Source organism: Chrysemys picta, unplaced genomic scaffold, assembly GCF_011386835.1.
Source record: "Chrysemys picta bellii isolate R12L10 unplaced genomic scaffold, ASM1138683v2 scaf1693, whole genome shotgun sequence".
NCBI classification, from domain to species: domain Eukaryota; kingdom Metazoa; phylum Chordata; order Testudines; family Emydidae; genus Chrysemys; species Chrysemys picta.
The window spans coordinates 1-13,000 of record NW_027054399.1 but is presented as its reverse complement, the minus strand read 5'-3'; the positions used below and the strand labels follow the sequence as shown (position 1 = coordinate 13,000).

The following is a 13,000-nucleotide window of genomic DNA, read 5'->3' as shown; positions in this document are numbered from 1 at the left end:
GTTTCTCTGTCTTTACTGGAGATACCTCGCCTGATGCATCCTAAAGTTAGATTTGCCTTTTTTATGGCTGCATCACATGGGTGGCTCATAGTCATCTTGCAATGAACTAATATACTCAGCTCTTTCTCCTCCTCTGTCATGTCCAACTGATAAGACCCCACTTTATAGCAGAAATTCTTGTTATTAATCCCTGAATACATGACCCTTCACTTTGTACTATCAACATTTCAACCCATTTCCATTACTCCCGGACTCTAGGTCATCCAATTCTTCCTGTATAACACAACAATCCTTCTCTACATTGACAATGTCTCCTACATTTGTGCTATCAGCAAGTTTCATTAACTCCTACTTTTTGAAAATATAATGATCCCAAGACTGATCTTTGAGACGCTCCATTATTAATCTTCCTCCAGCCCAACAGTTCTCCCTTCAGCACAACCTGTTGTGATCTCCCGTTGGACAGTTCATTATCCGCCTTCTAGTTCTTGTATTAATCTCCATATTCCCCAACTTAACTAGTAATTTCACATGTGCTACCATGTCAGATGACTCACTGAAGTCTAGATAGATTAGATCTGCTGAATTTCCCTTGGCTAAGAACTCAGTTATTTTATCAAAGAAAGGTATCTGGTTAGTCTGGCATGATCTACCTTTGGTAAATCCATGTTGCATTTTTCATTTACCTCCATGTCTTTAATAATTCTTTTCTTCAAAATTTGTTTAAAAGCCCTGCATTCTAGTGAGTTCAGATGAAGGGGTCTGTAGTTGTCTGGATCATTTTTTTGCCCTTTCTTAAATATAGGTATGATGATAAGGTACTGCCCCCAATTTGATAGATTTATTAAAAATCCTTCTTAACTCCTTTTTAAAAAACCTTCACACGCTCACACACACTCAGCCTGCTCCTGCTCCCACTGAAATGAATGACAGCAAGACTGGACCCCGAACCAGACATAACAAAATAGTGAGATACAATAATAGAGTAAATATGAATGTACAAATGTAGGGCTGGACTAGGGCTTTATGGAAGTTGGTTGCAACCTTCGTCCTGAACACACTAGGTGACACTCCCCTGTCCTGCCTGCTGTCGTAGGGATGAGCAGGAGGAGGGCCTGGCTATGCCTGCTTACCGAGAGGTATTTGATAGTCCAGGGAATGGTGGTGGCAGACATTTCTATGGGAGCAGAAGCAGCAAAAGAACTCCACTGAATTGCAAGGTAACATCAAACAGTGAGCAGCACAGTCACTGTCCCATCTTTTCCACAGGAAGGGCACCAAAGGCAAGAGATAGTTCAGTGATTCTCCAACGTTTGTACTGGTGACCCCTTTCACACAGCAAGCCTCTGAGTGCGACCCCCCTTATACATTAAAAACACTTTGTTATATATTTAACACCATTATAAATGCTGGATGCAAAGCAGGGCTTGGGGTGGAGGCTGACAGCTCATGACCCCCCATATAATATCCTCACGACTCTGTGAGGGGTCCAGACCCCCAGTTTGAGAACCCCTGAGATAGTTGATGTCTCCGGTAAATTTGTGCAATTGGCCACGTTCTAGCTCCTCTTGTTCACACCTGCGAGGAGGGCACCAGAGGGTGTGAAACAAGCAGTAGCTCTTGGAATGATTGGGATTTGGAGGACTATGTGTTGTGTGTGGGTGTGGGGGGGCTTTGATTCCATCTGAATTACCCCAGAGGCAGAAAGACAAGGCTCTGCTGTCTTTGCATTTTTGCCTCCTAAAGGAACTGGGCTACAGTGTGTTTAAGGGCAGCTGCTGTGATGGTAGAACCAACCGGAAGGGAAAGAGTTCCTCCTGCCTGGTCATTGCAGGAAATGTAGCAAAAGCTGCTAGTGCTCCAAGGGACAGACAGGACAGGCCAGCTTTGCTGAGGTAAAGGTGACTCTTACAGACTGCCATGAATTCACAGCTGAGATACCAGGAAGCACTAGGACAATTCTGGCTCCAGCTGTGCTGAAAGGTCTGGTCTAGAAGACTGACAAGATGAAGTAGGTAGGTGTAGCAAACACACAGAGGGATGCTTTGACTCGCTGGCTGTGGACAGCATTTGACTGAGATACTTGGCACATGCGTTAGCTGCCGGTACTGGTCCAAGACGTTGGTGCAGCGGTACTGAACAACAGACACATCCAAAGCTCCCTGCTACGGCTGTCATTCACACCATTTGCCATTTCACATGCTCCTGCTACATATCCCTGGGCAGAATCCTGCACGATGTGCCAGGAATCCAGTGATACCTGGGGGCATACTGTGTAGTATGGAAGGCACTTGAAGAAGGGTTTTCAGTGAGGATAGCCCGGGTCACCCCTATTGTACGGGAACATTTGGAGAAGGCACAGGAGGCCCAGCGAACCCATTACAATCGCCAGGCAAAAGTGCGACAGTTCCAACCAGGGGATCGGGTTATGGTGTTGGTACCCATGGCAGAAAGCAAGCTTCTGGCCCAATGGCAGGGGCCCTATGAGGTGGTTGAACCCGTGGGGGAAGTAACCTACAAGGTGCGGCAGCCAGGATGCAGAAAACAAGAACAAATTTATCACGTTAACCTTCTGAAACCCTGGCATGCACAACGGTCCAAAAAGACCTAACCCAGGAAAACAAGCCTTCCAAACAGGTGAGAGTGTCTCCCGATTTAACACCAGACCAGAAGAATGAGGTGTCTGAGATGATCTTCCGGAACCAAGATGTGTTCTCGACAAAACCGGGTCGAACAACCAAGACATATCACCACATCGTCACGAACCCTGGCGCCAGAGTAACAATGAGGCCCTACAGGGTGCCAGCAGCCAAAAGGGAGGAAATAAAAGCAGAAGTAAAAAAGATGCTGGAGTTGGGGATCATCAAAGAATCCCACAGTCAGTGGTCCAGCCCAATCGTGCTGGTGCCCAAACCTGATGGCAGCACAAGGTTTTGCAATGACTTCCGGTGACTAAACGAGGTATCCCAATTCGACGCGTACCCCATACCATGCATAGATGAGTTAGTGGACCGTCTGGGCAATGCCCGGTGCTTGACTACCCTAGACTTGACAAAGGGGTACTGGCAAATTCCCCTTGCCAAAGACGCAAAGGAAAAGACTGCGTTCTCTACACCAGAGGGTCTTATTCAATATACTGTCCCCCCTTTTGGACTACATGGGGCCCCAGCTACCTTTCAGCGCCTCATGGATAAGCTACTACACCCCCATAATCATTATGCTGCTGCCTACCTGGACGATGTGGTCATTCATACCCCAGACTGGGAAACCCACCTCGAAGGTGGAGGCAGTCCTCGATACCTTCAGGCGAGCTGGCCTTCCAGCTAACCCTGCTAAGTGTGCTGTAGGGTTTACGGAGGCCAAATATCTTGGCTACATTGTGGGAAAAGGTTTGGTAAAACCCCAACTGAACAAGTTAGAGGCCATCCAAAATTGGCCCCGACCACATCGCAAGAAACAAGTCCGGGCATTCCTAGGTGTTGTGGGGTATTACTGACGATTTAGCCCCCACTTTGCCACAAGGGCAAGCCCCCTGACAGACCTACTGAAAGCCCACGGACCTGATCTGGTGAGATGGTCTGACGGAGCAGAGAGAGCATTCACAGACCTACAGACTGCCCTCTGCAGTAACCCCGTACTGATAGCCCCAGATTTTACCAAGGAATTTATCCTGCAGACCGATGCATCGGAAGTAGGGTTAGGGGCCGTTCTATCACAGATGGTTGGGGAAAAGGAACATCCAGTTCTCTACCTCAGTAGGAAACTCCTTCCGAGGGAACAAAAATATGCTGTGGTGGAGAGAGAGTGCCTCGCTGTAAAATGGGCCATGGAAACGTTGCGCTACTACCTGCTCGGGCACAGATTTGTCCTCGTGACCGACCATGCCCCTCTTCAATGGATGCGACGGAACAAGGAGAAGAACACTAGGGTGACCAGGTGGTTCTTATCCCTCCAACCTTTCCAGTTCCGTGTGCAACACAGAGCAGGGAGCCATCATCAATGCCGATGGCTTGTCACGTGTGCACTGTCTGGCGTCCCAAGCTGCCCAACCCCTTGGTGTTGAGCAGGGGGGAGGGATATGTGACAGACCCAGACAAGTGGGGTACAGAAGCCTTGTAGAAGGCAAATATACTGGCCATTGGATGAATAGTTTTCTGTTCTCTGAGTGACCAGAGCAGGGGCTGCACTAGAACAAGCAGGAACTTTCTTGAACCAATTTAAGGCAGGCAGGCTAATTAGGACACCTGGAGTCAATTAAGAAGAACCTGCTAGACTCAATTAAGGCAGGCTAATCAGGGCACCTGGGTTTAAAAAGGAGCTCACTTCAGTTTGTGGTGGTGTGTGTGAGGATCTGGGAGCAAGAGGCACTAAGAGCTGAGAGTGAGAAGACGTACTGCTGGGAGATCCTTTTTTTAAGAACATTATTGGATTTCTGTGTTTTAAGAGGTCTGTGCATGTTTTTCAGTTAGCTGGTGGCAGCAGCTGATTTCTTTTCCTTTTTTCAGTTCTTCCCCAGACGGGGGGAAGAGTTCGGGGGTACCCCACAGGAAGGAATTCCCAAGTGCACCTTTCTGGGCTCTCAAAGGGATGGCAGTATTTACCAATCCACGGCCAGGGGGATCTGTAACCTTGGGAGTTTAATACAAGCCTGGAATGGCCAGTATTAATTTTTAGAGTCCTTGTGGACCCCCCAGCCCCTTCTGCACTCAAAGTGCCAGCATGGGGAATCAGCCTTGACAGCATCCCAGCTGGGGAAGTTTCCCATTAGCCTGGCTCCCCAGACCAGGAGAGACTGGCCCAGGGCAGTATTCAAAGCCCAGTGATACTAACGCCCACAGTGACTGTCCTGCAGCACGGGGCAAAGGTCTCAGGTCCCAGAGCCTTGGTACCTCCTCTGCCCCCAAGAGGAGACTAACGAAAAATAGTTCCCCGAAATGAGGTAAACAGCCCCATGACTTGCAAAAGCAAAGAAAATACAGGAGTTGGGGCACCATCTCCTTGTGCTTAGATCAGGGGGCTGGAGCCAGGACTCCTGGGTTCTAGCCCTAGATTTGCTGCTTCCAGGGCAAATCACTGGGGGCAGTGAGGCTGTAGGAGTGCCAGGGGTTGTTGTGGGGTCACTCCCCGCAAAGGGAGAGGGGCGGGAAGGGGTTAATTCATGAAATCCAGAAAGTGATTAAAGTTCCCAGCCGGACAGACAAGTCCCTGAGCTCCAGGAAGGGGTCTCGGGCCTGGGGGCTGCAGGTCCGACTAGAGCTAAGGGCGCTGCTGGGTCACTGTGTGTAGTGGGGGGCTGAGAGCCCCTGACCCGAATTGTGACCCCTTCACCTAGTGCCACCCGCCCCCAGCCCGGGGGTGCGGCCCCCCGAGTTCCAGCCTCGGAACACACGGACCAGCTGACCCCAGAGAGGCGGGGCCAGAGACCGGCCGAGCTAATGGCGGCTCCGCCCATTACAGCCCCGGGGCCCAGGTCTCATCCCCCCCCCCCGGCTCAGACATTCGGTTCCCCTTCGCCAGCCTGCCCAGCGGGTTCTGCCCAGCGACCGGTGACGGAGGCGGGGCTGCGCGCCGCTATTGGCGGGATGGTCCCCTCTCAGCCAATCCCTGCAGACTGGAGGCTCACACGGCCAGTAGCTGGGAGCTGGAGTCCGGTCTCAGCGCCCCGCGGGGTTCTCGGGTTGTGGGGCCGAGACCGGGCATGGCCCTGGCGCTGCGCCTGCTGCTGCTGGGGGCTGTAGCCCTGCCGGGGGGCCACTGCCGTGAGTATCGGGGGGAGACCCCGGGGAGGGGGGAGCTGGGTGTGGGGGGGCAGTCGGGCTGGGGAGTGCAGGGAGGGGGGAGCTGGGTGTCGGGGGACAGTCGGGCTGGGGGGCGCAGGGAGGGGGGAGCTGGGTGTCGGGGGGCAGTCGGGCTGGGGGGCGAAGGGAGGGGGGAGCTGGGTGTCGGGGGGCAGTCGGGCTGGGGGGTGCAGGGAGGGGGGAGCTGGGTGTCGGGGGGCAGCCGGGCTGGGGGGCGCAGGGAGGGGGGAGCTGGGTGTCGGGGGGCAGTCGGGCTGGGGGGCGCAGGGAGGGGGGAGCTGGGTGTCGGGGGGCAGTCGGCCTGGGGGGCGCAGGGAGGGGGGAGCTGGGTGTCGGGGGGCAGTCGGGCTGCGGGGTGCAGGGAGGGGGGAGCTGGGTGTGGGGGGGGCAGTTCTGGGCTCTGCGTTCAGAGGTGTCAGGATAACCACACCGCTCCCCCCACCCCCCAGCACTGAGCGGTCACTGACATGGAACGGTGACGTTGCTATAGTGACTGGGGGGGTCCTGGTCCCCTTGTGCCAGGTGCTGCCAGGGTCGCTGCTGGGACACTGTGTGTACTGGGGTGCTGAGAGCCACTGAACTGTAACCCCTTCATCTAATGCCAACCTCACCCAGCCAGGGGGTGAGGCTTCGGTGGGGCCAGAGCACCCATGGGTGCTGCACACGCTGACAAGCCCGTCGCAGCCCCGTGAGGGGCTCAGACTGGGAAATCCCCGGGTCCAGGCGCTGCCCAGGGTGTTTCATTCCCCGTGTCTCAGGGCAGGGCGGAGCTTTCAGACACGATTCTTCCTGTTTGCAGAGCTCAGGTTGAGGGAGAGGGAGTAAATTAGTGCCCCCCCCCCCCACACACACACACCCATAGACCAGGGTTAAATGAAGGGAAAAGGCTTCTTGGATCTCTGACCTTTCATGGCTCCCAGAAGGTTCTTCACGCTGGGTTTCACCCCAGTGCCTGGAACTCCTGAGTGTGGTTTGTCCTTGGCTACGTACGGCTAAGTTGTGTCAGCACCAATCCAGTTGTACTCACAGTCAGCAATGGCAATGGGTTGTATCTGTAGTGGAAGCAGGTCGTTAGAGGTGTCATCCTACTGAGGAGATGTTAACTCCCCACTGTCTCTGGCGGTGTTTTAGCACCCCAGGGCGAGGGGAGAGTCTAGAACCCTGGATCTGTGATTAATCAGGTCTTAGTTTGGGTGCGAGCTCCCGTTGCAGAGCACAGAACAGCTGCTGCGTTTGTACTGTTAGGATCTCCCGTAGCTGCCGGATAAAGAGCTTCTGGATCCCAGTAGGATGGGGTGAGGAGAGGGGAAGGCACATCCTGCTTTTCCTGGCATGGACTTGAATTTCCCTTGTTCTCCATGAGGCAGCAGCTCAGACGCTGGGCAGCTCAGCAGCCCGTATTGATCCGGGTGAGGCTGCGGGGTGGATTTGGGGTTTGTTTAAAATGGCTTAAGGCACATTGGTGCCCTTGTGACACCTCAGTAACAGGTGTGGTTTGACCTAAACAGGGTTAGGCCCCAGTGCAGCCTGGCCCTACTGGGTCATAGAATAATAGAAGATAAGGGTTGGAAGAGGGGAAAAGGACACTGCCCAACTTACTTGGGGTTTGCAAGAAGGCTGGCTAACCTAGTGAGGAGGGCTTTAAACTAGGTTTGTTGGCGGGGGGGGGGGGGGGTAAGGAGACCAAAGCCCTGAGGGAAGTGGGATACCAGGAGGAAGCACGAGCAGGAGAGCACAAGAGAGGAGGACTCGTGCTTCACACTGAGAAAGCAGGATGATCAGCGAGTTATCTTAAGTGCCTATACACAAATGCAAGAAGCCTGGGAAACAAGCAGGGAGAACTGGAAGTCCTGGCACAGTCAAGGAATTATGATGTGATTGGAATAACAGAGACTTGGTGGGATAACTCACATGACTGGAGTACTGTCATGGATGGTTATAAACTGTTCAGGAAGGACAGGCAGGGCAGAAAAGGTGGGGGAGTTGCATTGTATGTAAGAGAGGAGTATGACTGCTCAGAGCTCCAGTATGAAACTGCAGATAAACCTGAGAGTCTCTGGATTCAGTTTAGAAGTGTGAGCAACAAGGGTGATATCATGGTGGGAGTCTGCTATAGACCACCAGACCAGGGGGATGAGGTGGACGAGGCTTTCTTCTGGCAACTAACAGAAGTTACTAGATCGCAGGCCCTGGTTCTCATGGGGGACTTCAGTCACCCCGATATCTGCTGGGAGAGCAATACAGCGGTGCACAGACAATCCAGGAAGTTTTTGGAAAGTGTAGGGGACAATTTCCTGGTGCAAGTGCTGGAGGAACCAATTAGGGGCAGAGCTCTTCTTGACCTGCTGCTCACAAACCGGGAAGAATTAGTAGGGGAAGCAAAAGTAGATGGGAACCTGGGAGAAGTGACTATGAGATGGTCGAGTTCAGGATCCTGACACAAGGAAGAAAGGAGAGCAGCAGGATACAGACCCTGAACTTCAGAAAAGCAGACTTTGACTCCTTCAGGGAACTAATGGGCAAGGTCCCCTGGGAGACTAACATGAAGGGGAAAGGAATCCAGGAGAGCTGGCTATAGTTTAAAGAATCCTTATTGAGGTTGCAGGAGCAAACCATCCCGATGTGCAGAAAGAATAGCAAATATGGCAGGCGACCAACTTGGCTTAATAGTGAAATCCTTGCTGATCTTAAACACAAAAAAGAAGCTTACAAGAAGTGGAAGATTGGACAAAAATATTGCTCAGGCGTGCAGGAGTGAAATCAGGAAGGCCAAATCACACTTGGAGTTGCAGATAGCAAGGGATGTTAAGAGTAACAAGAAGGGATTTTTACAGCTATGTTAGCAACAAGAAAAAGGTCAAGGAAAGTGTGGGCCCCTTACTGAATGGGGAGGCAACCTAGTGACAGAGGATGTGGAAAAAGCTAATGTGCTCAATGCTTTTTTTGCCTCTGTTTTCACAAACAAGGTCAGCTCCCAGACTGCTGCACTGGGCAGCACGGCATGGGGAGGAGGTGACCAGCCCTCTGTGGAGAAAGAAGTGGTTCAGGACTATTTATAAAAGCTGGACGAGCACAAGTCCATGGGCCGGATGCGCTGCATCCGAGGATGTTAAATGAGTTGGCTGATGTGATTGCAGAGCCATTGGCCGTTATCTTTGAAAAATCATGGCAATCAGGGGAGGTCCCGGATGATTGGAAAAAAGCTAATGTAGTGCCCATCTTTAAAAAAGGGAAGAAGGAGGATCCGGGGAACTACAGGCCAGTCAGCCTCACCTCAGTCCCTGGAAAAATCATGGAGCAGGTCCCTCAAGGAATCAATTCTGAAGCACTTGGAGGAGAGGAAAGTGATCAGGAACAGTAGCATGGATTCGCCAAGGGCAAGTCATGCCTGACTAACCTAATTGCCTTCTATGATGAGATAACTGGCTCTGTGGATGAGGGGAAAGCAGTGGACATGTTATTCTTTGACTTTAGGAAAACTTTTCATACAGTCTCTCACAGTATTCTCGCCAGCAAGTTAAAGAAGTATGGGCTGGATGAATGGACTGTAAGGTGAATAGAAAGCTGGCTAGATCATCGGGCTCAACAGTGATCAATGGCTCCATGTCTAGTTAGCGGCCAGTATCAAGCGGAGTGCCCCAAGTGTCAGTCCTGGGGCTGGTTTTGTTCAACATCTTCATTAATGATCTGGAGGATGGCATGGATTGCACCCTCAGCAAGTTTGCAGATGACACTAAACTGGGAGGAGTGGTAGATACGCTGGAGGTAGGAATAGGATACAGAGGGACCTTGACAATTAGAGGATTGGGCCAAAGGAAATCTGATGAGGTTCAGCAAAGACAAGTGCAGAGTCCTGCACTTAGGACGGAAGAATCCCATGCACTGCTACAGACTAGGGACCGATTTCCTACGCAGCAGTTCTGGGAAAAGGACCTAGGGGTTACAGCGGATGAGAAACTGGATATGAGTCAACAGTGTTCCCTTGTTAGCTTTTTTGGCAACATCCTTTTGGGTTGTATAAGTAGGAGCATTGCCAGCAGATCGTGGGACATGATCATTCCCCTCTATTTGGCATTGGTGAGGCCTCATCTGGAGTACTGTATCCATTTTGGGGCCCCACATTACAAGAAGAATGTGGAAAAATTGGACAGAGTCCAACGGAGGCCAACAAAAATGATAAGGGGGCTGGAGTACATGACTTATGAGGAGAGGCCAAGGGAACTGGGCTTATTTAGTCTGCAGAAGAGAAGAATGGGGGGGATTTGATAGCTGCTTTCAACTACCTGAAAGGGGGTTCAAAAGAGGATGGATCTAGACTGTTCTCAGTGGTAGCAGATGACCAAACAAGGAGTAATGGTCTCAAGTTGCAGTGGGGGAGGTCTCGTTTGGATATTAGGAAAAACTTTTTCACTAGTAGGGTGGTAAAGCACTGAATGGGTTACCTGGGGAGCTGTGGAATCTCCATCCTTAGAAGGTTTTTAAGGCCCTTCTTGACAAATCCCTGGCTGGGATGATTTAGTTGGTGTTGGTTCTTCTTTGAGCAGGGCATTGGACTAGATGACCTCCCAGGTCTCCTCAAACCCTAATCTTCTATGATCTTACAAAACTGGGTGACTGGGCAATAAAATGGTAGGTGAAATTCCGTGTGGATAAATGCAAAGTAATGCACATTTGAAAACATAATCCCAGTTTATACATATAAAGTGGTGGGATCTAAATTAGCTGTTACCACTCGAGAGATCTTGGAGTCATTGTGGATAGTTCTCTGAAAACATGCACTCAATGTGGAGTTTCAGAGGGATAGCCACTTTCATAGAATATCAGGGTTGGAAGGGACCTCAGGAGGTCATCTAGTCCAACCCCCTGCTCAAAGCAGGACAAATCCCCAGACAGATATTTGCCCTGATTGCTAAATGGCCCCCTCAAGGATTGAACTCACAACTCTGGGTTTAGGAGGTCAATGCTTAAACCAGCCATGTTAGTTTGTTTCTGGAAAAACAAAGGGGAGTCCCATGGCACCTTAAAGACTAACAAATTTATTTGGGCATAAGTTTTCGTGGGCTGGAACCCACTTTGTCAGATGCATACACGAAAGCTTAGTCTTTAAGGTACCACAGGACTCCTCGTTTTTTCAATGCGCAGTGGCAATCAAATAAGCTAACAGAATGTTGAGAATCATTAGGAAAGTGATTGATAGTAAGACAGAAAATATCATATTGCCTCTATATAAATCCATGGTATGCCCACATCTTGAATACTGCATACAGATGTAGTCATTCCATCAGAAAAAAGAAATATTGGAATTGGAAAAAGTACAGAAAAGGGGAACAAAAATGATTAGGGGTATGGAATGGCTGCTACATGAGGAGAGATTAATAAGACTGGAACTTTTCAGCTTGGAAAAGAGATGACTGGGGTGATATAATGAAAGTCTATTTTTCCACAGAGGTTGCGGAAGTCATGGGATCTGTGACTTCCAGCAAACTCCATGACTTCAGAACACGGCGGCCGGAAGCTGTGCGGTCCCCCTGCCACCTGTAGCAGCCAGGAGCGGTGGGGCGGCCTCTGTGGGTTGTGGGGGAACCAACCGCTCCCAGTTGTTGTGGGTGGCAGGGGGACCCGGAGCTCTGAGTGGCCTGCAGTTGCCTAGCCCGTGGGTGGTGTGTGGGTCACGCAGCTGAGCTCCCCATTTTGCCATGGATATTTTTAGTAAAAGTCACGGATGGGTCACGGGCTTCCGTGAGCTTTTCTTCGTTGCCCAGGACCTGTCCAGGTCTTATACTACAAATATCCATGATAAAATCATAGTTTTAATCAAGACTGGTATGGAGAAAGTGAATACCGAAGTGTTATTTACCCCTTCGCATAACACAAGAACTAGGGGTCACCCAAATAAATTAATAGGCAGCAGGTCTAAAACAAACAAAAGGAAGTGTTTATTCACACAACACACAGTCAACCAGTGGAACTCCTTTCCAGAGGACGTTGTGAAGGTCAAGACTATAACACGATTCAAAAAAGATCTAGCTAAGTTTATGCAGGATAGGTCCACCAATGGCTATTGGTCAGGATGGGCAGGGATGCTGTCCCTAGCCTCTGTTTGCCAGAAGCTGGGAATGGGCGACAGAGGATGGATCACTTGATGATTCCCTGTTCTGTTCATTCCCTCTGGGGCACCAGGCATTGGCCACTGTCAGAAGACAGGAGACTGGGCTAGATGCGCCTTTGGTCTGACCCAGTCTGGCCGTTCTTATGTTCTGAATAAATTACAGTAAATTCTGTGCACAGCCGGTGTCCTTGCTCCCACCTGTAGCTTGGACACATTCCCCTGCCCACCTTGCCTTCCCCAGCTTCAGCTCCTGCATCTCCTCTCCCCCAGTCCTCCTGCCCCACCCTCTCCCATAACACCCCTTTCCTTTTCCCCACACCGCACTCCAGCCCTGCCCCTCCTCCTGGGCCCCCTCTCCTGCCTCACACTCCCCTGTACCCCCAGTACACTGTCCCCATATGTTCCCGTACTCCTCACAAGCTCCAGCCCCCCTGTACCTCCCTACCCCTTCCTCTCCTCACTCCCCCTCCAGCCCTGCCTCCCTTTCTCCTTCTACCCCACCGTCTCTTTCTCCCCGGTCAGGCCATTCTGTGAGCCCTTCCCCAGATCTCCCTCCCACAGGAGCCCTCCTAAGGGATGGCGCTGCCTCTCGCATATTGCCAGGGGCTCCTGGCAGGGTCTGGTTCGGTCTGACTCTCCCCTCCCCCAATCTCCCCCCTCAGGCCTGCACTCCAGGCGCATTTTGGACACTGTGGTGTCGGAGCCTGCCCCGGGGCTGCCCTGGTACAGCCGTGTTGTGTATGTGGACGATCAGCTCACCTATGTCTACACCAGTGGGACGAAGAGGGCGGAGCCCTACACACTGTGGATGGCGCAGAACGAGGGTTCGGAGTTCTGGGACGAGGTGACCTGATGGGGACAGCGCTTCCAGAAATGGTACAATGCGAGTCTGAACATCCTGAGTCAGCTCTACAACCGGACCGAGGGTGAGTGAAGGACACAACACGACCTAGGGATGCAGGGAAATGGGGTGGGGGTTGGGAGTGTGGTTGTAAACAGGGTGAAGGGACACCGGGATGTGTGTTGGGGATGGGGGGAGGGGACAGAGCCCGAAGGCGCATTTTCTCGCTGGAGTCAGTGTGAATGTGGGGGA

The 13,000-nt window shown here is 51.6% G+C and overlaps 1 protein-coding gene across 1 annotated transcript; it reads left to right on the top strand.

The window, feature by feature from the left end:
* Window positions 1-5,586: 5,586 nt before the first annotated feature.
* LOC135980056 (class I histocompatibility antigen, F10 alpha chain-like) lies at window positions 5,587-12,823 on the top strand. Its single transcript, XM_065580143.1, has 2 exons — window positions 5,587-5,759; window positions 12,570-12,823. The coding sequence occupies exons 1-2, from the start codon at window positions 5,699-5,701 to the stop codon at window positions 12,758-12,760; spliced, it is 252 nt and encodes an 83-aa protein (XP_065436215.1). The 5' UTR covers window positions 5,587-5,698; the 3' UTR covers window positions 12,761-12,823.
* Window positions 12,824-13,000: the final 177 nt, after the last annotated feature.